This window comes from Hyla sarda, chromosome 6 (assembly GCF_029499605.1).
Source record: "Hyla sarda isolate aHylSar1 chromosome 6, aHylSar1.hap1, whole genome shotgun sequence".
In the NCBI taxonomy this organism is placed as follows: Eukaryota; Metazoa; Chordata; class Amphibia; order Anura; family Hylidae; genus Hyla; species Hyla sarda.
In genome coordinates, this window is record NC_079194.1 from 202,888,123 (window position 1) to 202,912,739 (window position 24,617).

The 24,617-nt window shown below is 42.5% G+C and overlaps 1 protein-coding gene across 4 annotated transcripts in view; it reads right to left on the reverse strand.

Annotated features, from left to right (window-relative positions):
* BBS2 (Bardet-Biedl syndrome 2) overlaps positions 1-24,617 on the reverse strand; it is a 56,024-nt gene that overhangs the window by 18,747 nt on the left and 12,660 nt on the right. Inside the window, exons 1-13 of one of the 4 annotated variants that reach the window (XM_056526273.1) lie at positions 23,196-23,474; positions 20,519-20,643; positions 17,532-17,759; positions 15,033-15,158; positions 12,427-12,489; positions 11,290-11,367; positions 8,657-8,761; positions 6,252-6,338; positions 5,579-5,714; positions 3,009-3,148; positions 2,141-2,288; positions 1,265-1,436; positions 646-775 (exon numbers count right to left, since the gene is read on the reverse strand). In XM_056526273.1, coding sequence (XP_056382248.1) covers positions 646-775; positions 1,265-1,436; positions 2,141-2,288; positions 3,009-3,148; positions 5,579-5,714; positions 6,252-6,338; positions 8,657-8,761; positions 11,290-11,367; positions 12,427-12,489; positions 15,033-15,158; positions 17,532-17,759; positions 20,519-20,635 — 1,530 coding nt within the window. In that variant the 5' untranslated portion in view covers positions 20,636-20,643; positions 23,196-23,474. Of the gene's footprint in view, positions 1-645; positions 776-1,264; positions 1,437-2,140; positions 2,289-3,008; positions 3,149-5,578; positions 5,715-6,251; positions 6,339-8,656; positions 8,762-11,289; positions 11,368-12,426; positions 12,490-15,032; positions 15,159-17,531; positions 17,760-20,518; positions 20,644-22,911; positions 23,139-23,195; positions 23,475-24,617 lie in introns of those variants that run through there. The other 3 variants (XM_056526271.1, XM_056526274.1, XM_056526275.1) reach the window with 3 other exon arrangements.

The following is a 24,617-nucleotide window of genomic DNA, read 5'->3' on the forward strand; positions in this document are numbered from 1 at the left end:
CCGGTATGGGATCAGTTCCCCCTCGCCTGCCTATTTAATGCCCTTTGTTCAATTTGATAAAAGTGAGATCACTGGCCCTCTTTAGAAGAGAACATTTGGCCTTTCCTGATCTGCCTGTTTTGATCAATACTTGTATTCCCCATTAAATACAGAATCTAGAACATCTTTACTTGGAACTGTCCAGTGTTCAATTCCTGTTATTTGTCCTGGAAATTAACAAATTGACAGGTGGGCAATGTTGGACTTTTGAAGGGAAACACCAGTGTCAATTTCTTTAAACATTTCCTGGAAGAATAACTAGGCCAAAACAGCATAGAGTTCTGGGAAAGAATGATTCAGAATTGCTGTTTTCTGGGTAATAAAAACATTTAATTAAACAGATATATAAAGAACTCTCTGAGCAGACTATTTTTAGTTTATCAATTATATGGCTGACTATTAGGGACATCAAAACCTGTTAAAATCTGTCCAGAGGAAACATTTCTGAGTTGCCCATAGCAACCAATCAGATTGCTTCTTCAAACTCAGCAACTTTTCCTCTGGACAGGTTTGCATAAATCTCCCCCATCCTCCTTAAGAGCACCCACACAATGTAGCACTTCTAACTTTACTGAGAACAGAATCTAGTGACAGCACAACACATACCCTTTGAACACGTTCACTCATGGTGAAGGTGACATGGCTGGAAGGCTCTGGGGCACTGTCAGGGTTACTAAGCACATACATGGAAAAGCGAGGAAGCTGTCTTGTCAGTTCAAAGACATGGAAGTGTGCACTATTTACAGGAGAAAAAGCCAATGGTTAGCGATAATAAATACTCAATTTAAGAATTTTTCTAAAGGGGTCTTCCATAAAAAAACTAATTTCTATCTAACTGCTTATGGTCAGGTTATAGAAAACAAATCCTATACCCGCCTTCCTCGCTCCCCCGCTGTCGTTACTGTGTCGGTCCCAAAGCTTAGCACTTCTTTGTACCACTGTTGGCACAATGACCTACTCAGTAAACCAGTGGCTTAAGGTGAGGCACCAAGTATCTGAGCTGGTAGGTCCTTGTGCCTAGATTGACTCAATTAAGTGATTTGCAGCGGGGAACACAGTGTGACAGCTTGAGAGTGAGGAGGGTAGGTGTATATGATTTTTTTTTTAAATCTATTTAACTACCCCCTTAGCAAGTAAGATAAAAAAAAAAAAACATTCTCAAATTCTCTCATGGTATTCTAAACATTTTAACCATATTCCTCCATGATTGCTGGTTTTATCTTACCTGCTTTTGTACCCCACAAAAGCTTTTATGTGCAAATCCACAGGGACATCTTTCGGAGGGCAAATGGGAACTCGAATACGACCAGTGAGATGTTGGGCACTGGGGTGTACAACATGGCTCTCGCCCTCAAATATTCCTTCAGCAAAAATAAGTACTGCACGTATAATTGTGTCTACGGAAAAACAAACATTTTGTAAGGTTTAAAGTGTTAAACGAGTACTGTGGTGCAGTAAAACTAATACCCTGTCCAAAGGATGGGCTTAAGTGTCAGATCGCAGGGGTCTGACAGCTGAGATCCCTAAGCGATCTCTTGCATGGCGCCCCAGCTCTACCCAGCAATGGAGCGCATCGACCGTGGCAAAAAGCGGCAACCGACAAGCCCCCTCCATGCATTTCTATATGAGAACTGGAAATACTTGAGCGCTGTATCTCTGGCTCTCCCATAGAGACCCCTGTGATCTGACACTTATCTCCATCCTTTGGATAGGGGATACATTTTACTGCACCACAGTACTCCTTTAAATACAGATGTATCATATTTCTATCACAAGCTCAAAATTGTTATTTTGCAGTATTTATTGCTCTAATCATGGGGGCTTCGCAGCTTTTTTTTTGGTAGCGCAGCCATGACAGTCACTTTGGATCTATTATGTTAGGTTTTGGAATTAACCTTAATGGGGGTATTACATTTTCATTGAATGTTGTTGATGGTTTGAAAGTTAACACAATCTTTCTAAATAAATTTTGTTTGCCGTCATTAGGAACTTTCCTTCTTCACTTCTAGGGGGCAAAAATCTGTCCTGGTCATGTGATGATCACACATAAGTAAGCAGATATTTGCAGGAGAGCCTATACCCTTAATTTTTTCATACTCACCATTTGATGTAGAAATGCTGAGCTCCACATGCGCAGACTGAGTCTCTGAACCCAGGTTTACAGACAGAGCTGTCTGTAGCTGTGTGTTTGCTGGAATCACCCCCATTTGCCCATCAGGCTCAGTGACTTGAACCCGTAGTTCTGCCTGCTACAAAAAACAATCGGCCATCAACTCAGTCTACTGCAGTAGCTTTGTGCACTGTAGCATAAATAAAACACACACACACACACACACATATATGTATATATATATATATATATATATATATATATATATATACACAGGGGTCAAGTGCTGGGAAAAAAAAGTGTGGGAACTCACGCTAGATTTCCACTTAAAGGGGTACTAGACATCTTATACCCTATCCAAAGGAAAGGGGATAAGATGTCTGATCCCGGGGGTCCCCCACGTTCTCCCTGCTGCTCCCGGCTTTCGTTTAGAGCGTTGGGTGCAGCGACAGAGGCTCATGACTCACGTTCACGGCCCTTCAATGCAAGTCTATGGGAGGGGGCGTGACGGCTGTCCCGCCGCCTCCCATAGACTTGCATTGAGGGGCATTACTGTGACATCACGAACCTCTGCCCTGCATCACCAGTCATCCGGCGCGGAGCGAAGTTTGCTCCGTTCACCGGATGTCTGGGGTGCCGCAGCAGAGACCCCCGTGATCAGATATCTTATCCCCTATCCTTTGTATAGGGTATAACATGTCTAGGGGTGGAGTAACCCTTTAAGGGCTAGTCCGGCAGGACTCCTGCTAATGTGAATTGCGTTCCTGCTGTGGAAAAAGTGCAGGAACTCCGTTCCCATGAGTTCCTGCAGGACTTGAGCCCTGTATATATATCTATGCACACAAATTTTATAATGAACCTTTGAATTCTCCTGATAGTTCTTCAGTTCCAGCAATAGGTTCTGCTTCTTCTGACTGAGTTCTCTGACGAGTTCCTGCTCCACACTTGTATCCATGAGACTCCCAGCAGTTTCCTGACTAGAAGGAAGGTAGCCTCTCACTGCAGGCGAAAAAGACAAATCGGAAGTCATTTACCAAATGATCAGGATTTCTATACTAAGGCTAGCCATACACAGTGGACAGCTGTCAGTCTGTCTACATGGCAGCTATTTGTCCAGACATTCCCATACACAGGCAAGTTCAGCTCGGCTAAGCATACATGTGTTCTAATTGGGTAGAGGGGAGTCCACTGACAGAAAACAGGGATGTTGAAATGGTTTAGAAAATAAAATACAATATGAAAGTATACTGAAAATTCCCAGAACCCTTTATTGCACATTAAAAAGTGTTCCTATAATCTTGATCTGTCATATGTAACCCTGACGTGATTAGAGTCTTGTACACGCAGTGTCAAGCAAACCATACAAAACTTAGAGAGTATAATGCGCAGGTCCTATTTATTAGAATAGGATCTCTGCATCTAGCAGTCATGGTTTCATGTTGTCCACTATGACATAGCAAAGATGGTGCTAAATGTAATTGTATTAGTACATTTCATTTCCCCCCGTTTTGTTTGTTTCAGGAGCTTGCCAAGTATTGTAAGATGTTCTTCTCATTCATTTTACTGATCCAATCATCATTAATCCTTTTATAAGCTATGAGAATGTTGACATGACATTTATCCTGCCCACATGCCCAAGGGATAAAACCTAGCCAAATGATAAAAGGCTTTTGTGTTCTTGTAATATTATACCAGCTACCTATACTCTCCAGGCCAATAATAAATACTTTCATAAAGTGGGCATTAGACGAGACTCGGTGTGCTGCTGAATAACATAGCATGTTATGGACATACCCTTGCCCGGACATATACAGTGGTCCCTCAAGTTACAATATTAATTGGTTCTGGGACGACCATTGTATGTTGAAACTATTGTATGTTGAGACCAGAACTCTATGGAAACCTGGTAATTGGTTCTGAAGCCACCAAAATGTCATCCAGGATTAAAGAAAAATAAGTAGATAACTGATACAGATAAAGCAAATCTTTACATATAAAAGTAAGAAAGTGGATCTGCTGGGAGCTGTAAATCACTGTCTATTTCAGTGTTTTCTAACCAGGGTGCCTCCAGATGTTGCAAAACTACAACTCCCAGCATGCCCGGACAGCCTACGGCTGTCCGGGCATGCTGGGAGTTGTAGTTTTGCAACAGCTGGAGGCACCCTCTTTGGGAAACACTGGTCTATGTAGAGGACAGGAGCTTCTTCAGGGTCCTGTACAGAACACGTAATGTCCTAAAGAAAAAGGAAAATGGAGCCGCCCTCAACTGATGTACAAAGGAACAGCTAACAGGTACAGGTAAAGAGTACAGAACATGTAATACCTCCCTGTACTGTAGGGGGCGCTACCAGACTCCAGTCAGTGCATACACTTCAGTAATACAGGTAAAGAGTACAGAACATATAATACCTCCCTGTACTGTAGGAGGCGCTACCAGACACCAGTCAGTGCATGCACTTCAGTAATACAGGTAAAGAGTACAGAACATGTAATACCTCCCTGTACTCCAGGAGGCGCTACCAGACACCAGTCACTGCATACACTTCAGTAATACAGGTAAAGAGTACAGAACATGTAATACCTCCCTGTACTGTAGGAGGCGCTACCAGACACCGGTCACTGCATGCACTTCAGTAATACAGGTAAAGAGTACAGAACATGTAATGCCTCCCTGTACTGTAGAAGGCGCTACCAGACATCAGTCAGTGCATGCACTTTAGGAATACAGGGGTTTTACCAGTGAAATGTCCATTCTGATTGGTCGGTTCTTCCAGCCATTGACACGTTTCGCAGATTCCATAGCATTGTATGTTGAGTCTGGTTTCAAGTTACAATGGTCCAGAAAAGACCATCATATGTTGAGACTATTGTATGTTGAGGCCATTGTAAGTTGAGGGATCACTGTACTGGTCTGGTGTATTTAGGATTATTTCCTGCACCTTCTCAATAAATATGCCTTGGTCTTCCTGTTGGGTGACACATGAACTACCACTAGATGATGATGGTAAAGCGCCTTTCGATGGTTTGTTGTACATTGCTAGGAAGCTTATCGCTCAGTATTGGATACAGGTCGCACAACTCTGGTTAAAACAGGAATTTATTAAAGTGAATACTCTCTTATGTTGGAAGAAAGCCGTACATCAGCATAAAAATGCATTTTCATGATATTCCCAGTGGTTGACTGTCACTGCAAGTATCAGTATACATCATAGATGGAGATACCCCAAGACCCTAACTGCTTGTATTATTGTGTATATTTTCAATTAAAAAAATACTTTATTAAAAATAAAAAAATAACAGAGGATGATAGCTGATAAAGGGAATCAGAAAGAATCTTATAGTCAGTTACCACCACCCTTAGATTATACGCTGGGTGCGCATAAAAGGTTCCCACCCATTCTTGCACCATAAGTACCATTATATGCTCACCTTCTCCATCTATAGAGCAGCAGATAAGTTGGGTTTTTCCATCCATGCGGTAATCTCCCTCTACCACTCCAGCAATAGATGATGAGAAGTTATCTTTAAAGATCACCTCTCCTGTGCGGTCGCTGCGGGCATCAACCTTAAAAACATCCCCAGTGATAAACAAAAGAATACTAGCTTTCTAGCAACAGGTATGGACATATAGGGATTATATTGCTATAAGAGATAAGAAACACACCAAAATGTACCACTTTGTAGTTTACAGTGTATTAGTTTTAAGTGAAAAAAGGTCAGTATCTGGAGCCATTACTTGAGGGTTTAGCTGTATGCTTGCGATGCCCACTGCAAGTTAAAGAACACTATCTTGGACAGGGTCAGTTTCTCATATACACATTTCTTGTACACTGTAGGGACAATTTTTCATAGAGAGCCACTTTTCTCTAATGTAGGAGGAAACTAAAGAACTTGGAGGAAAGTCACGCAGCACTCACAAGGAGAACATACAAACCCCATGCAAGACAGACGATCGGGAGGAGATGTTATTGGGGGGCATTTTTAAATTTGGCATATTTCAAAAAGACTATAGTAATAGACACTGGTATTCTGGGTCATATTTGTAATACAAAGCCCACAGATCCAAGGTAAAATTTAAAACAGGAAAATGTGGGAAACTTACCTTTCCGTTGGACCATCCTGTTATCAACTCACATACGCCATCAGAATTAAGGTCAAAGGCATGTATGCTCATTGCAAGGTTTTTAGACTGAAAAAGGAAATATGTAGACATATAGAACATTGATGCAGGAGTTCATGTTCAGGTTACAATCACTATATTTTTCTATATTGGACAGCTAGTACAAGTTGTAAGGGCCAGTGAACTTAAAACAAAGTGAACTTGAAAATAAAACAAAAATGTGTGCAGCTCACCGCTAAAAAGTCTGAGGTTGATATGGTTGATTACAGATACCCTACGGTATAGATTAAAATAAATACCGCATATACTCGAGTATAAGCCGAGTTTTTCAGCACGATTTTTCGTGCAGAAAACGCCTGCCTCAGCTTATACTCGAGTGAACTCTCCACCTGTTAATCCCTTCTCAGTGGTCTTCAACCTGCGGACCTCCAGATTTTGCAAAACTACAACTCCCAGCATGCCCGGACAGCCATCGGCTGTCCGGGCATGCTGGGAGTTGTAGTTTTGTAAAATCTGGAGGTCCACAGGTTGAAGATCACTGCGGCCTTCGTCATCATCTAGACCCCCCCCCCTTTAGTTTTCTACTCACCTCCCCTCGGTGGGAAGGAAGGGTGAGCTGGTCCGGGCCATCTATGCTGCAGGGACTGTCTGGTGGGGAGGGTTAGAAGTTGTTCCGGGCTGTCCTTTTTCATCGGGAGGCCCTCTTCTCCGCGCCGGGCCAGCCCCGGCATAGTGACGTTGCCTTGACGATGTCCCTGTACATGAACGTCCCTGTGCGTCGTCAAGGCAACGTCACTAGTCCGGGGCCGGCCCGGAGCAGAGAAGAGGGCCGATGGCTGTCCGGGCATGCTGGGAGTTGTAGTTTTGCAACATCTGGAGGTCCGCAGGTTGAAGACCACTGAGATTGACAGGCGGTGATGATGAAGGGGGGGATGATGACGGGGGTGAAGATGACAGGGTGATGACAGGGGGGGAATGATGACAGGGGGGAGGGGATGATGTATTTCCCACCCTAGGCTTATAGTCGAGTCAATAACTTTTCCTGGGTTTTTGGGGTAAAATTAGGGGCCTCGGCTTATATTCAGGTCGGCTTATACTCGAGTATATACAGTATGTACAAAAAAGACAACAAACCTCATGAACGCCACCATTAAAAATGATTATACATTATGCACCATTTTTGATAATGGAGTCCATTGAACTCTCTCACTGCAAAAAGAAATGCCATTGATGGTGTGGGCAGCAGGATATGTGTTCACATTTTTGCACCTCCACCCAAAAACAACATTCAATCTTTGAATTCAGTCTATGGGACTAAATGCTAAATCTATAGATTAAATGCTGTAGTCTCACACAAGTCTCTCAAAGCCGCAAATATCCTGCTGCCCTAGTCATCCTTTGAGTTGCGCTTTGAAGCTCATTACTATAAATTTCACATATTCAAATTCTTTATCAATCTTTACATTATAAAGATTGATACACATCCCCTATATCTGAACTATGATTAACACTGGTCATCAAATGGAAAAACGTAAACGTAAATTTTTGTAAAAAATTCTGATTTTGCATTTGCTGACTAGTATTAGTCAAATTTCAAATTTGGTGGATGTTAATAGTCCTTTAAATCATTGTCTGTTTGGCTATTTATGTATATTTTCCCAATTCATTTTACTTTGTTCCTAGGTTAAAACAAGATGTTATAGTCAGTAAATGTTTCTTTGTGAAATGGAGTGAGCGCTCAGTGCATCATGGCACATAAATACATAAACACCTGCAGTTTACTAGAACACCAACAATCATACAGTCTCATTAAAAAGCAGGGAAACAGGGTAGAGAATCTAAGATCATGTTCACACAGTGTGAAACGAATAGCAAAATGCATCTGTCAATTAGGATGTGTGTTTAAACTAATAACGTGCACAATAAAAGCAAATAAAAAAGATCTGGAAGTAAACACATAGGGGGAGATTTATCAAAACCTGTCCAGAGGAAAAGTCGCCCAGAGCAACCAATCAGATCGCTTCTTTCATTTTTGAAAAGGCCTGTGAAAAATGAAAGCAGCGATCTGATTAGTTGCTATGGGAAACTATTCCTCTGGACAGGTTTTGATAAATCTCCCCCATTGTGGAAAATAAATGTCTCCAATACCAAAGTTAGAATTGCAGAAGCTTTTTGTCTGCACAGTCTCACATTGTCCAGTCAATGCTGGCAGTGTCAGACCGTGTAGGGACACAACCTTTCAACAACAGGAACAACACCACCCAGTTGACAACTTATGAATAAATATTTAGGATAAATAACAGATAAATGGCAAAATGCAGAGTTGTAAAGTCAGAAGAGTAGACTAATCCTCTTTAACTCAATGTCTGACAGATTAATATACATACTTTTATTCTCCAGTACCGTGACATCCGTTCATACACTCCAACTGTGCCATTAGACAGTGCGTACCCAAATCGGCTGGAATACATGGGGCACATTGATGTGATCGTCTAAAAAGAGATTTGTTTTTTTTAAGTCTTTTATTAAAACTGACTTATAGTTTCTGAGACACTGACAATATCCTAAACACAATGCCAATGATTTAAAGGAGATCAGTAGCTGCATATAACTTATCCCCTATCCGGCTGCTGGAACCCCCCCTGCGATCTCCTGTACGGGCCCCCGGCTCTGTCGTGGCTCTCTCTGTGCAGGAGACGTGCTGGCCATAGCATGACGCTGCGGCTGACATGCCCCCTCCATGTATCTCTATGGGAGAGGCGGAGATGCAGCGTTCATGCATCCCCGCCTCTCCCACAGAGCTAAATGGAGGGGGCATGTCTGTCAAGGTGGATGACGTGCACTAGCAGAGCAGAGCCGCGGCAGTGCCAGGTTCCGTATGGGAGATCGCAGGAGGTCCCAGCTGTCAGACCCCCCACGATCAAACACTTGTCCCCTATCCTGCAGATAGGGCATAAGTTATATACCGTTGCAGTACTCCTTTAAATAGTCCACTGACTAATGTTTCATTGAATTTGCTGTGATAGAGATCTCTACGCTGTGTCAAAAGGGTTTGATCACTCTATGTGGTTGGCTCTCTTGTATGGCTGACAGATTACTTTGACTGGACCACTCCTTTTAAAAGGGGTACTCCGCTGCTCAGCTTTTGGAACAAACTGTTCCGAATGCTGGAGCCGGCGCCGGGAGCTCGTGACGTCATAGCCCTGCCCCCTCATGACGTCACGCCCCTGTCCCCTCAATGCAAGTCTATGGGAGGGGGCGTGACAGCTGTCACGCCCCCTCCCATAGACTTGCATTGAGGGGGCGGGGCCTGAGCAGCGGAGTACCCCTTTAAAGGCCAGCATGATTTGTTATAGTACACAAGGTTGTGCCTGCATTTCATGCTATGCATGCACCTCATTCTTGCTTCATCCATACAGTGAGCTGCAATGCAAAAAGATCAATGCAGTCATGATATATACTCTGGTATAGCAACACATGCTGCCTATACAGCAACATCTTTACAATCTTTTAGATCTCAGGTTAGAAAACAGATATTTTAAAGAGTCTTTAAAAAAAAAAAAAAACACAACGTTTCATATTTTGGCTTCCGACCTGAGAAGACAACTTCTAATGAAGACAACTCAGGAAACTTAGGAAGACATTTAGGAAACAAAAACAATAAAAATGTCTTTAAATTCAATCTAACATTATAAAGCATTTGAAAGGAAATCTAGTCTCCTGACAAGTGTAGACTTGAATAAAAGTTAACATATTTATGTGTAATATAACTTTATGGGCTTGTTAAAAAAGTGAAATAGTTCTAAGACAGATCCCATAATGCACCACTGGGAAGCCAATTACAGACAATTACAAGCCACAAGATTACACTAATCTCTATGTTGCCTTTTCATCCAATGCTTTCAATGAAATATATAAATATTCTTTCATCCATTCAGCATGTATGCTCATGCCTGATGTAAATGTAGTGTCTAGATTTTTGTTCACTGATGAAACCAGTTACTGAAACATGTTGGCGGGGATTCATCAATGGTTTATATGTTAGCACATATGCAAGATTTATCAATTTGCGCAAACTGACTTCAGCCTGCAGAAGAAGACTTCTCTTGTCATGCTGGTTTTCTAGCTTAGAGGCATATACCATATTTTTCGCCCTATAGGACGCTATGGCATATAAGACGCACCCAATTTTAAATGAGGAAAATCTAGAATACAATGTAAAGTATAGGTCACAGTGATCTTCAACCAGCGGACCTCCAGATGTTGCAAAACTAGGAGTTGTAGTTTTGCAACATCTGGAGGTCCGCAGGTTGAAGACCACTGGAGGAGGTAGTACTCACGTGTCCCTGCCCCTCCGGACCCGTCACCGCTACCCTGGATGTTGCCCTCCACCGCTGTTGCCGCGTCCCCGGGGTGTCCCCGTCGCTCCGGAACGTCTCTGCTGCCGGGTAGCCTCGCGCTCCGTTGCCGCCATCACGTCGCTATGCACGCTGCTACGCACACCGCTCCTATTGGATGACGGGGCGGCGTGCGCGATGACGTGATGACGACGAAGGAGAGCGCCGGCCACGCAGGAGACGAAGGAGACGACGAAGGAGATCCCGGCACGGAGCAGACACCGAGGAGGTAGGTAAGGTCCCTCCCGGTGCAGCCGGGTTAGTGTCACTGTCCTGTATTAGCTGCGGGTCCCGGCCGTTGATGGCCGCAGGAAACGCCGCGATAGGTGTACTTTCGCCGTACAAGATGCACCAACTTCCCCCCCCCAGTTTTGGGGAAGAAAAAGTGTGTCTTATACGGCGAAAAATACGGTACATAGATGCAACAAATATATAAAACAGTGTGCCATAGTTTGAGAAATTTGTTGCATATATGCAAGACAAAAACAGGCATTTTAAGAGATCCACAAATGGCATTATGAATTCCATAAATTATGACCCCCTCCCCCCCTAATCCCCAATTTAAGCAATAGGTCATTTTCCAATGACCCATTCCCCTTTAAAAGAAATACAGCCACACTTACCTCAGTTTCTGTCATTTCAGCAACAATCTCATCTTCTTTGAACACTCTTATATCAAAGTCTTCAGATCCAACAAGAAGCTGTAATAAAGCAGGAATAAACCTGTATAGTACAACTATAATCATATGAAGGCACATACAAAATGGGGCTTTTTCAGGGACCTGGACCTGAACTGATCCACTGAAAAGAGGACCTCAGTTATAAATCCGTCCCCACCACAATGCAATAAAGAGGAGATCTGCATCTCTTTTACAGTTACACTGAGCTGCCGCACACATTCTCCTATATCCATACAAATCCCTTTTACTTCAGATATAGAGGTGTGAAGAGAGAGGAGAGTTAGGTCCCCTGTTCTAAGAATTCAGAAAGGGCCCCAGAGGTCCAACATTTCTGCAACTGTCCATTTCATCTGAAAGCAGAAACCTATGCACGTGCTGCAGACACAAGACTATTCACATGAATGGAATGAATTTCCAGGTACATACATGTGTAAAACAAATCTGCCACATCTAAAAATACCCAAACATAGCTCTTTCATGTAGTATGATCTGATAATGTAACACCTGAATGCCTTTGCCTAGATAAATTCATCTAAAACAGGGCCTCTAAAGCTTTTTCTACTGGGATCTCATCAGCCAGGACATAATAAACTAGGTTTCACAAGTGGTTGTAGTCTACTGCAAAGTATAATGGTCCATGCACACAACAGAATCTCCACCCAGATAAACTGGAGATTCCGAGGGCGACCGTTGCCGAATGGATTAGTTGGTGCTAGGACCTCACGGACATTGCCGGTGTAGTGCCATATTTTGTATTTTGCCATGGAACCCATGTAAAACACTGCAAAGTGCTGAGTCATGTAACATATTCCATGGCAAAACACAAAATATGGCACTACACCAGCCAGTCAGCAAAAGAATGGACTCTACTGCACGGAAAGTTCCAAGCGGAATGTTTCTACTCAGAAATTCTGCAGTGTGCATAGACCCTTATTGGATATATGTTTTAGGTTGTCCTTGAGCTAAGTAGAACAATAAAATAAGCAAAAATAAATAAAAAATAAACACACAGTATGATGCCAATCCAGAGATTGCTGCAGCCATTCTATCAAAACTGCCACCATAGCTTCACACACTTACCTCTTTTTTGCCATCTCCATCAAAATCACACAAAGCTAGGGAGCGCACATTGTCCCCTGTAACCTAAAATAGATTTATCATGGGATATTACACAGTGCAGTGTAAAATGCATGTAATGATTTTTACAGACAGAAAAAAGTCATGTCAAGGATTATTCCCCTGTGGAGCCCTATGGAACTAACATAGCAAAGGGGCATTCTACTAAGCAGAATGGAGGTATTCCTCAATGAGCATTTACTGAACTGTCACACCAGATCCACTTGAAAACCACTTTATTTTAAAAATATATCCATAATCTAAATAAAAATCAAGTAACTTTGTCAATGTATTGCATTACTCATCTCATACTGATCCTAAATTACTGCTGGTATTATACGTCAATGATGCATTGATGGTTCTGCTGGTTTTACAAGAAACAGAGAACCAACTTGCGGGTACCAAAGCCCAATAAAGATATTCCGCCCTTGGTGGAATTATAAAGATTCCAAACCACTTATTAAACACCAATTAGGCTAGATTTAAAACTTAGCTTTTACTTAATATGATAAATAATACAAATTCTTAAAGTACATACCATGGGTAGAGGCGAGAGAATAAGGGTAACATGTGAGGCCCTAATCTATAGTCCCTATACATAAAAAAAACTCCTAAATTCTAAGTGTGGAAATCGGGAGAGGTAAGATAAGATATGTGGTACAATAATTTACACTAATGTGGTAGGCCTCTTTTGCCCAAGAGGCCTACCCCATTAGTGTAAATTATTGCACCACATATCTTACCTTCCCTCTCCCGATTTCCACACTTAGAATTTAGGAGTTTTTTTTATGTATAGGGACTATAGATTAGGGCCTCACCTGTTACCCTTATTCTCTCGCCTCTACCCATGGTGTGTACTTTAAGAATTTGGTTTACAGGAAACAGTCAACACAATTGTTGTTAAACATGACCCAGTAGCTTAGATATTATATATATGTTATAAGGCAGAAGGAAAATTTGTTACTGTAATTGGTATCTGGTGTAAAGACTAAACCTCCCAGAAGACAAACACTGAAGAAGCAGGGGATCCTGTGAGACTTCAGCTGTACAGTTTGTAGAAGTGATATTGTAGATCTGGAGTATAACACAGGCTGTAACTTGGGATAAGAACAAGATAATCTATGGAATGTCTTTGTAATGTTCATAAACTTTACTACATAGAGCCATATGTTTGTGAAGAGTTAGAAGAGCACTGTCAGATTCAAAAACCTTTTATTTGTTGTACATCTTGGCAAAACATTAACCTTTCTAATACACTTCATATGAAAATTGTATTTCCTTTTTATAGAAATCATGGGTTTATCCAAGCTGAAGCACAGGCATGGACAAAGTCCAGTAAGTGAGGGTGGGCTAACACTCCTCTGTCTGATAATACTCCTCTGTGCTCTCTCCTGTCTGATGGCACTCCTCTGTGCTCTCTCCTGTCTGATAATACTCCTCTGTGCTCTCTCCTGTCTGATGGCACTCCTCTGTGCTCTCTCCTGTCTGATAGGACTCCTCTGTGTTCTCTCCTGTCTGATAGCACTCCTCTGTGCTCTCTCCTGTCTGATAGCACTCCTCTGTGATCTCTCCTGTCTGATAGGACTTCTCTGTACTCTCTCCTGTCTGATAGCACTCCTCTGTGCTCTCTCCTGTCTGATAGCACTCCTCTGTGCTCTCTCCTGTCTGATAGCACTCCTCTGTGCTCTCTCCTGTCTGATAGCACTCCTCTGTGCTCTCTCCTGTCTGATAGCACTCCTCTGTGCTCTCTCCTGTCTGATAGCACTCCTCTGTGCTCTCTCCTGTCTGATAGCACTCCTCTGTGCTCTCTCCTGTCTGATAGCACTCCTCTGTGCTCTCTTCTGTCTGATAGCACTCCTCTGTGCTCTCTCCTGTCTGATAGCACTCCTCTGTGCTCTCCCCTGTCTGATAGCACTCCTCTGTGCTCTCCCCTGTCTGATAGCACTCCTCTGTGCTCTCCCCTGTCTGATAGCACTCCTCTGTGCTCTTTCCTGTCCTATCAGACAGAGAAGTGCTAGCCCACCCTCACTTACTGGACTTTGTCCATGCCTGTGCTTAAGCTTGGACAAAGCCATGATTTCTCCATAAAGGAAAGATAATTTTCTTAGGAGGTATATTAGAAAGGTTAATGTTTTACCAAGATGTACAAAATATAAAAAGTTTTTGTATCTGACAGTGCCCATTTAAATGCCGTTTAAAGGTAAGAGTATGCATTGAGATAAATGAAGATGACAAAGGCTAAAAACAGCATTTGTAATAAACTTAACTATTTGACCCAAAGCAATGCTGTATAACAGGATTTAAGAGCTTATGGAGCAGAAATAATATCTTTGTATAAATGGTCATACATGGTGAAACCTCAATGGCACTTCAATGAGCTCCTCCAAACTAAGTTGGTGGCATTGGCAACACAGGGGGGCGGTATCAGATACCAATTTTTGTCATATCACCCGATGACCTGCTGGACAATCTAATATTTTATTGAATCACTTTAGTCTACTGAAGAAAAGGCAAATACATTTCCTGTAATTTGCCATCTCCAGTAAAAAAATGAGACTATATTGTCCTACCGTCCAAAACATGTCATTCCCTTTACAGTCAAATCCTTGCAAGGCACAGTTTCCTCCAATAATAGCAAGGGGACAAGGGACATCGCCTAAGGATCCAAGGACGACTGCATTGGCTCCATCTGCAATCTAAACAATTTTAGAAGAGACATAAATTAAAGACACTGTTGTTATTATCAGACACATGCTGCAGCTCTGTCCAATCTGACTGAAATAAGAGCCATAGTTCATGTAAACTTTTATGCTATGTTTGATGCGCAGGATTTGAAGCGGTGTTCAGTCATTTAGTTTACATTGAACTCTGCAGCTACTAATCCTGCACAACAAATATGCACAGGATACTTTATGTGTTAATAGACCCTTAAAAGGAATAATCCACCAAAAAATGACCAATTGTTTACATGAGGTTTTGATGATAAAGGGTTTTGTTGTGTTTTTTTAATCTTGGTGGATTTTTCTAAATTTTCAATTTTCCTATCTAGATTGTAAAGTAATACTAAAATCTTGTGGTTTGCAGTCTGGCCACTAAACCTTATGTTAAGCTGAGACTTCCTGTCCTATAGAGATAATTTCCAACACTGTCCTCATCACAGACAGGACTATAGTGAAAACAGGATATAGAAAAGGCACCATTCACAATAGAGGATGTTTACAGCTCAGCCATGTAGAATGACATCTGCACAGGTCACAAAGCATGCTTAGAAAACTCTCCTATCCTAGTGGTTGGTGTGTGGGCCAGTCCCAGTCTATTGTGTCAAGTCCACAGGGCTTTCTGTAAATGCTGTTGGAAAAAAAAAATATCAGTAATAATGTTCTAAAATAAAACAGAAAATAAAAGCATTATGAGGATAAAAAGGAGTTTGACAAATTCTCAAGGTCAATATGTAAAGGTGCAGTAATGTTGATTAAAATTGCAAATGCTGAAAAGTGGTAAGTGGTTACCACTTTTCAGCATTTGCAATTTTAACCAACATTACTGCACCTATACATATTGACCTTGAGAATTTGTCAAACTCCTTTTTATCCTCATAATACTATCATCCCGGGTGTAATTGGGATCACACCCTGACTGGAGTTCTCGGTCACCTCAACAGATTGAGCACACCTCAAAACCCCTTTTGTTCCTTTTTACTAGAAAATAAAAGCAGTTTAGAAACAAAAAAATAAATAAATAACATGTTCCAGTAATTGTCTCTAATCAGTAAACAAATAAAAAATAAATAAAGCCTATGTGTTCACTTTAAGGAGGCACTCAGAGTGGAAGGAGTACTTTTTAATTTTTGCTTGTTTACTGATACTATTCAAATACTACTGATTTATTAAAAGTTGTATATAACTGGTTGTACAATGTAATGTGCAGAATTTGAAGAATGATTTGAAGAGAATCTATCAGCATGGTCCCCTATAGTATCCTGCTGCTATCTGCTAATAGTGCTTGTGCCACTGATCACATTAATAGCAATATGTAAATGAGCAAATATCATGCATGTACCCTTTTAAAAATCAAAGGAGAGCGCTCCATAGTGTGAAACCGCCTTCAGGTAATCTAGTATAATAACTAGAAGCTCTTACCATCGGTGGTTGCGTGACCCCACACACAACAATGGTAAGTGTGGAGGGGTAATGATGTCCGGTCTGCAGCCTTCCCAATCACAGAGCTAAAATGAAGAAAGGACTTCCAAGAGATGAATGGCTTTGAACGGCGCTGACCAGGAGCAAAAGCATGAAGTAAAAACAGCAGGTTTACTTGGATTTCCCACAATGCAACGCGTTTCACCGCACCTGGGCTGCTTCATCAGGCATCTGCCTGATGAAGCCGCCCAGGTGTGGTGAAACGCGTTGCATTGTGGGAAATCCAAATAAACCTGCTGTTTTTACTTCATGCTTTTGCTCCTGGTCAGTGCCGTTCAAAGCCATTCATCCCTTGGAAGTCCTTTCTCCATTTTAGCCCTTTTAAAAATAACAGGGCCTGTGTATAATACCCGCTGGGCATTGCATGATTGCTAAGAGTACCATCCTTTGAGCAGTTTTGTCTCCCCACAGTGTCAGATTGGCTGGGAGAGAATGCACAAATGTTGGCATCAGCAATGCAATGCTGCAGGAGTGTTCCTTTTTTAAAGGATCTCCCCCAAGCACAACAAAACCTTATGCTAACTGCAGTTAAACAAAAGTATCTATAATCTATTAAACCAACAACTACCCCTACCTCATAGATTTGTATCTTTTGAAGCTTGAGGACTGACACTAGTCCTTTCCATATGGTATGGTGAAGTTAGATATGACCCAACCACTCCCCCAATGGGTTATATAACTTAATTTGCCATTCAGCTTTCTCTGGTTGATATCACTTCACATGCTTGAAGTTTACTTTCGGCAACTTAAGTATAAATCTATTTACCCACTCTTTTCTATAAGCAATTAATTCACTCATCTAGACATGGTGAAGAGCTGACAGCAAGAGAAGACAACCAGCTGCTATAGAAATCAAGTCTTTACAGTTACCTCTTTAAAAAACAGGTCAGAGTTGTTATGAACATCATAGGCTAAGAGGTTGGTTTGGGTTCCCACTATAAGCGAGTCACAACCCAGTTGAGGGTCCAGCAAACCAGCAGTTAGACAGCTGACACTTTGGTTAATGTTTAGCAGAGAGATATCCGAGTCCTGCGTGCTCTGCACTAAGCGATTTGCAGGAAAACGGTGGCTGCGGGCATGAGGATTATGTATGAAAACCTAGAAGAAACACATAGAAACTTGTCACATGTATACAGAATACAACAAACCACGCATTCATTCTAGCTAACACCCCTTCCTGTCTTCCCAGCCCCCCAGCATGGTTCATCAGGTTGAATGGTTAAAAAAAAGCCCACTTATGTCCAATGAAAATAAGAGATTGGCATGTTTAATCCAATATCTCCAATCCTTCTACTTCTCACTGCAGACAAAAGGACAGCTGTGCTGCCCCGAAAAACGTTAACTCAAAGGGATCTGTCTACAATGTTTATGGCCAGTTTAAATGTCCATATATATTTCCACTTATGACCCCTCTTAAAGGGGTTATCCAAGAAAAAACCTTTTTTTTATATATCAACTGGCTCCAGAAAGTGAAACAGATTTGTAAATTACTTCTATTAAAAAATCTTAATCCTTTCAGTACTTATGAGCTGATGAAGATGAGTTGTTCTTTTCTGTCTAAGTGCTCTCTGATGACACGTGTCTCGGGAACCGCACAGTTTAGAAGCAAATCCCCATAGCAAACCTCTTCTACTCTGTGCAGTTCCCGAGACAAACAGAGATATCAGCAGAGAGCACTGTTGCCAGACAGAAAACAACAACTCAACTTCAGCAGCTGATAATTATTGAAATGATTAAGATTTTTTAATAGAAGTAATTTACAAATCTGTTTAACTTTCTGGAGCCAGATGATTAAAAAAATAAAAACATTTTTTTCCTGGAATACCCCTTTAACCCCTTAAGGACTCAGCCCATTTTGGCCTTAAGGACAATTTAATTTTTACGTTTTCATTTTTTCCTCCTCGCCTTCTAAAAATCATAACTCTTTTATATTTTCATCCACAGACTAGTATGAGGGCTTGTTTTTTGCGCGACCAGTTGTCCTTTGTAATGACATAACTCATTATATCATAAAATGTATGGCGCAACCAAAAAACACTATTTTTGTGGGGAAATTAAAACGAAAAACGCAATTTTGCTAATTTTGGAAGGTTTCGTTTTCATGCCGTACAATTTATGGTAAAAATGACGTGTGTTCTTTATTCTGAGGGTCAATACGATTAAAATGATACCCATTATTACATACTTTTATATTATTGTTGCGCTTAAAAAAAATCACAAACTTTTTAACCAAATTAGTACGTTTATAATCCCTTTATTTTGATGACCTCTAACTTTTTTATTTTTCCGTATAAGTGGCGGTATGGGGGCTCATTTTTTGCGCCATGATCTGTACTTTTTTTTATACCACATTTGCATATAAAAAAACTTTTAATACATTTTTTATCATTTTTTTTTTATAAAATGTATTAAAAAAGTAGGAATTTTAGACTTTTTTTTTTTTTTTCGTTCACGCCGTTAACCGTACGGGATCATTAACATTTTATTTTAATAGTTCGAACATTTACGCACGCGGCGATACCAAATATGTCTATAAAAAAAAATTTTACGCTTTTTAGGGGTAAAATAGGAAAAAACGGACGTTTTACTTTTTTATTGGGGGAGGGGATTTTTCCCTTTTTTTTTTTTTTTTTTACTTTTACATTTTTTTACATTTTTTTTTTTACACTTGAATAGTCCCCATAGGGGACTATTCATAGCAATACCATGATTGCTAATACTGATCTGTTCTATGTATAGGACATAGAACAGATCAGTATTATCGGTCATCTTCTGCTCTGGTCTGCTCGATCACAGACCAGAGCAGGAGACGCCGGGAGCCGCACGGAGGAAGGAGAGGGGACCTCCGTGCGGCGTTATGAATGATCGGATTCCCGCAGCAGCTCTGCGGGCGATCCGATCATTCATTCAAATCGCGCACTGCCGCAGATGCCGGGATCTGTATTGATCCCGGCACCTGAGTGGTTAATGGCGGACGCCCGCGAGATCGCGGGCGTCGGCCATTGCCGGCGGGTCCCTGGCTGCAATCAGCAGCCGGGATCAGCCGCGCATGACACGGGCATCGCTCCGATGCCCGCGGTTATGCACAGGACGTAAATGTACGTCCTGGTGCGTTAAGTACCACCACACCAGGACGTACATTTACGTCCTGCGTCCTTAAGGGGTTAATAAAACAGAATGGAGAACTGCTTTGTAAGAACGGCTGCCATACTGATTATTTTTGTTGTCAATACATTACATAAACAACCATTTATCTTAATGGCTGCCAATAATACTATACTGCCAGTGCCGCTACTTCTGTAAAGCTTCTGAGGGCTGTAGTGGTTACTCCACATCATACAGTACCAAATAAGCTACAAGCATCTGGTCCCTATGGACTGTAGCAGAATTTGTCAATTCAGATGGGGACTCCATATCTATGAAAAAACATATGTAAACAGATACTGTCCTAAAAGGGGTACTCTGCTGGAAAAATTACTATTATTATTTTTAAATCAACTGTTGTCAGAAAGTTAAACAGATTTGTAAATTACTTCTATTTTTAAATCTTTATCCTTCCAGTACTTATCAGCTGCTATATGCTCCTCTGGAGCATACAGCAGCTGATAAGTACTGGAAGGATTAAGATTTTTAAATAGAAGTAATTTAAAAATCTGTTTAACTTTCTGGCATCAGTTGATTTAAAAAAATAAATAAAAAAAAGTACCCCTTTAATTACCATTCTGGATGGTAGACATGGTGTGGACTGATGCCTAAAGCATGAACCAGCAGATGAAGAGGGCATAGTGTCGCATGATGCCACTTATGCCCTGTGACAGACTCATACGTCATGAATATCACAGTTTTTTTTCTTATACCTTTCCAGCTTGGGTGGCTGCAGTCAAACATGGGTGCGTCCCATCGTATTTCCCCACAGTAACCATGCGAGGGTTGATTTTGTGATTCAGCTTCAGGGTAAATATTGGAACAAGCATGTTGACTCCTACAAAAAATAAAATATTAATCATATAAAGTACTGTAGGATCATTGTATAGCTCTGGAAACACAATGGTTAATTGGGTGTCTTAGGTCACTGTTTCCCAACCAGGGTGCCTCCAGATGTTGCAAAACTACAACTCCCAGCATGCCCGGACAGCCTTTGGCTGTCCGGGTATGCTGGGAGTTGTAGTTTTGCAACACCTGGAGGCACGCTGGTTGGGAAACACTGGTCTAGGTTAATCTAATAAAAAGCAGAAAAATTCGAGTTAAAGGGGTTATCCAGGAAAAAACTTTTTTTTATATATATCAACTGGCTCCAGAAAGTTAAACAGATTTGTAAATTACTTCTATTAAAAAATCTTAATCCTTTCAGTACTTATGAGCTTCTGAAGTTTAGGTTGTTCTTTTCTGTCTAAGTAATCTCTGATGACACGTGTCTCGGGAACCGGCCAGTTTAGAAGAGGTTTGCTATGGGAATTTGCTTCTAAACTGGGCAGTTCCCGAGACAGGTGTCATCAGATTTTTTAATAGAAGTAATTTACAAATCTGTTTAACTTTCTGGAACCAGTTGATATATAAAAAAAATAGTTTTTCCTGGAATACCCCTTTAAGAAATGAATTTCCAAATATCAAAATCAATGGCGTTGTTGTAGTTTTGAAAAAAATATCCAAACGGCATGACTATTGCATATGTATGATGTATGGCATCTGGGCTAAATCCAAAATATGGGGGTGCCTGGTTCCCCTAAGGCTATGTTCACATGGTGAAATGTCTGCACGGAAAGTTTCCATGCGGACATTCCACCACCAACGGAGCACTAGCAGAACATGCCGGAGCTAAGACCGCTCAGAAATGCGCTGCCTCATAGACGTGTCTTTTCTCTCTGTGAACTCCGGAATCAGGATTTCCGCTGTATGCACAGTGCCGTAGAATCCTATTAAAATCAATAAGACTCTGCTGCAGCAGAATGTCCGCACGGAATTCTGCATGTAAATTCAATGGTGTGAACATGGCCTTAGATTAACTCTTGGATTCCACGAACAGATCTCATTCAACCTGACAGAGCTTGATAGAATCTGCGGAGAAGAATGGTAGAAAATAACCAACCAGGAGATTTTCCTCTATAGACAAATACATGGTGCTCATGTAACTGGGAGAGTTCTGTGGGTTGCCTGGGTCCCAAATGTCGGACTCCCCCACAATTAGAAACATATTCCTTATCCTTGAATACGCCTTTCAGGGTAAGGTCATTCATAGTTCATCCTCAGTGAATTTCACACTGCGGATCCGCCGGCAGTCACAAGAACGAGCTCCCTGCTGCAGCCGGGTAGCTCTGTGTATCTGCTCTTAGCTGCACTATGAGCAGGCGCTTTGTCTACAGCAGGAAATCCACTACTACCAGTGGATACACAGACCTACCCAGTCGCAGCAGGGAGGTCGCGTTTGTGACTGCCGTCCATGCATCTGCAGTGTGAAATACACTGTGGATGCGCTATGTGCGACCCTACCCTAAAGAAAGCTCTATGTAAAACCTATTTATTGCGTCACGTCTAGTGCTGGGCTGAGGGCAGGACATCTGGGCACCCCTAGATTCACTAGTGGTCCCGCAGTAGACTTCCTCAACAATTACATCTCAAACACAATTCAGAATATGCCTAAAGCTTTATCTACATGAGTCACTTTGAGAAGACAAGTCACTGTGAAATAATTGTGTGCGACCTGACTGCAGTGTGTGAACAGGAGGCACGTGAAAATCATTTTCATTATAATAGTGAATCACAATGGGGGAGATTTATCAAAACCTGTGCAGAGGAAGAGTGGTGCAGCTGCCCATAGCAACCAATCAGATTGCTTCTTTCATTTTCCACAGGCCTCTTTAGAGGCCTGTGGAAAATGAAAGAAGCAATCTGATTGGTTGCTATGGGCAACTGCACCACGCTTCCTCTGCACAGGTTTTGATAAATCTCCCCCAATGTTCTTGAACCCCAAAAACAAAGGAGGTCATCTAATGCCTTATCCAGGGGTTATCTAGAAAAGGAATAACAGAGCTGATTTCTTCCCAAATCTTCTGATTTCTTCTATTCCTGGATTTAACATTAAAATAGAATTAGAAGTAATAGACTTGGATTTTTTATGGACTAAATAAAAGCAAAGCTAAATAGGTGATTTTAAAAACGGTCACTTGATCTCATATGATGTCCTATTGATCACCCTAAAAAATTGGATGAGGGGTCAAGAATGCAGATACAGTGATGTAACATCTATTAATACCTCATTACTGAATAGCATCTGACATCCCCAGAACTGAGATCTATACAGATGTCTGCAGTCATGTGGATTACACACAAAGCAGCTATGCAGTCTGCACTGGATCACGTTAGGAGCTAAAGCTGTGTCCCTCTGTCTCCATGGCAACCCAACCCAACCTGGCTGCGCCTCTCTCCCTCTCCTGTCCCTGTAAGTGTGTCCTCCCGGCTTGTACACCGCCCCCTCTCCTCTTCTATCACTTGTCACCCGCCGATCTCAGGGTGATATTACCTCGTACATAAACTCACCGTTATTAGATGCTAGAGCTTGGTGGGCTAAAGGACCTTCGATGATGTCATGATCACGTGACTAGTCACATGTATGGGAGGAGTCAGGATTTGGCTTGTGTGATATGCCTGTACACTAGCTAGTGATGGGAAATTAATTTTTAGCTTTTCTTAGTAAGATAGGTCATGTGGCTCCAGCTTTCTCGCCTGTGTTTACTTCCACGTCTGGCCTTTATTTTTAGGTAGGTGCAGGTGACCCTCCTGGGGAGATGACTGAGGATGGTGGCATCAGGAGGAGGGCAGGACCAGTGATAGGTCAGGAGGGGGGCGGGACCAGTGATAGGTCAGGAGGAGGGCGGACCAGTGATAGGTCAGGAGGGGGGCGGACCAGTGATAGGTCAGGAGGAGGGCAGGACCAGTAATAGGTCAGGAGGGGGGCGGACCAGTGATAGGTCAGGAGGAAGGCAGGATCAGTGATAGGTCAGGAGGGGGGCTGGACCAGTGATAGGTCAGGAGGAAGGCAGGACCAGTGATAGGTCAGGAGGGGGGCAGACCAGTAATAGGTCAGGAGGAGGGCAGGACCAGTGATAGGTCAGGAGGAGGGCAGGACCAGTGATAGGTCAGGAGGGTGGCAGGACCAGTGATAGGTCAGGAGGAGGGTAGGACCAGTGATAGATAGGTCAGGAGGGGGGCTGGACCAGTGATAGGTCAGGAGGGGGGGCTGGACCAGTGATAGATCAGGAGGGGGGGCTGGACCAGTGATAGGTCAGAAGGAGGGTAGGACCAGTGATAGGTCATGAGGAGGGCAGGACCAGTGATAGGTCAAGAGGAGGGCAGGATCAGTGATAGGTCAGGAGGCGGGCTGGATCAGTGATAGGTCAGGAGGGGGGCTGGACCAGTGATAGGTCAGGAGGGGGGCAGACCAGTAATAGGTCAGGAGGAGGGCAGGACCAGTGATAGGTCAGGAGGAGGGCAGGACCAGTGATAGGTCAGGAGGGTGGCGGGACCAGTGATAGGTCAGGAGGAGGGCAGGACCAGTGATAGATAGGTCAGGAGGGGGGCTGGACCAGTGATAGGTCAGGAGGGGGGGCTGGACCAGTGATAGGTCAGGAGGGGGGCAGACCAGTGATAGGTCAGAAGGAGGGCAGGACCAGTGATAGGTCAGGAGGGTGGCGGGACCAGTGATGGGTCAGGAGGAAGGCAGGACCAGTGATAGGTCAGGAGGAGGGCAGGACCAGTGATAGTTCAGGAGGGGGGCAAACCAGTGATAGGTCAGGAGGAGGGCAGGACCAGTGATAGGTCAGGAGGAGGGCAGGACCAGTGATAGGTCAGGAGGAGGGCAGGACCAGTGATAGGTCAGGTGGGGGGCGAACCAGTGATAGGTCATGAGAAGGGCAGGACCAGTGATAGGTCGGAAGGAGGGCAGACCAGTGATAGGTCATG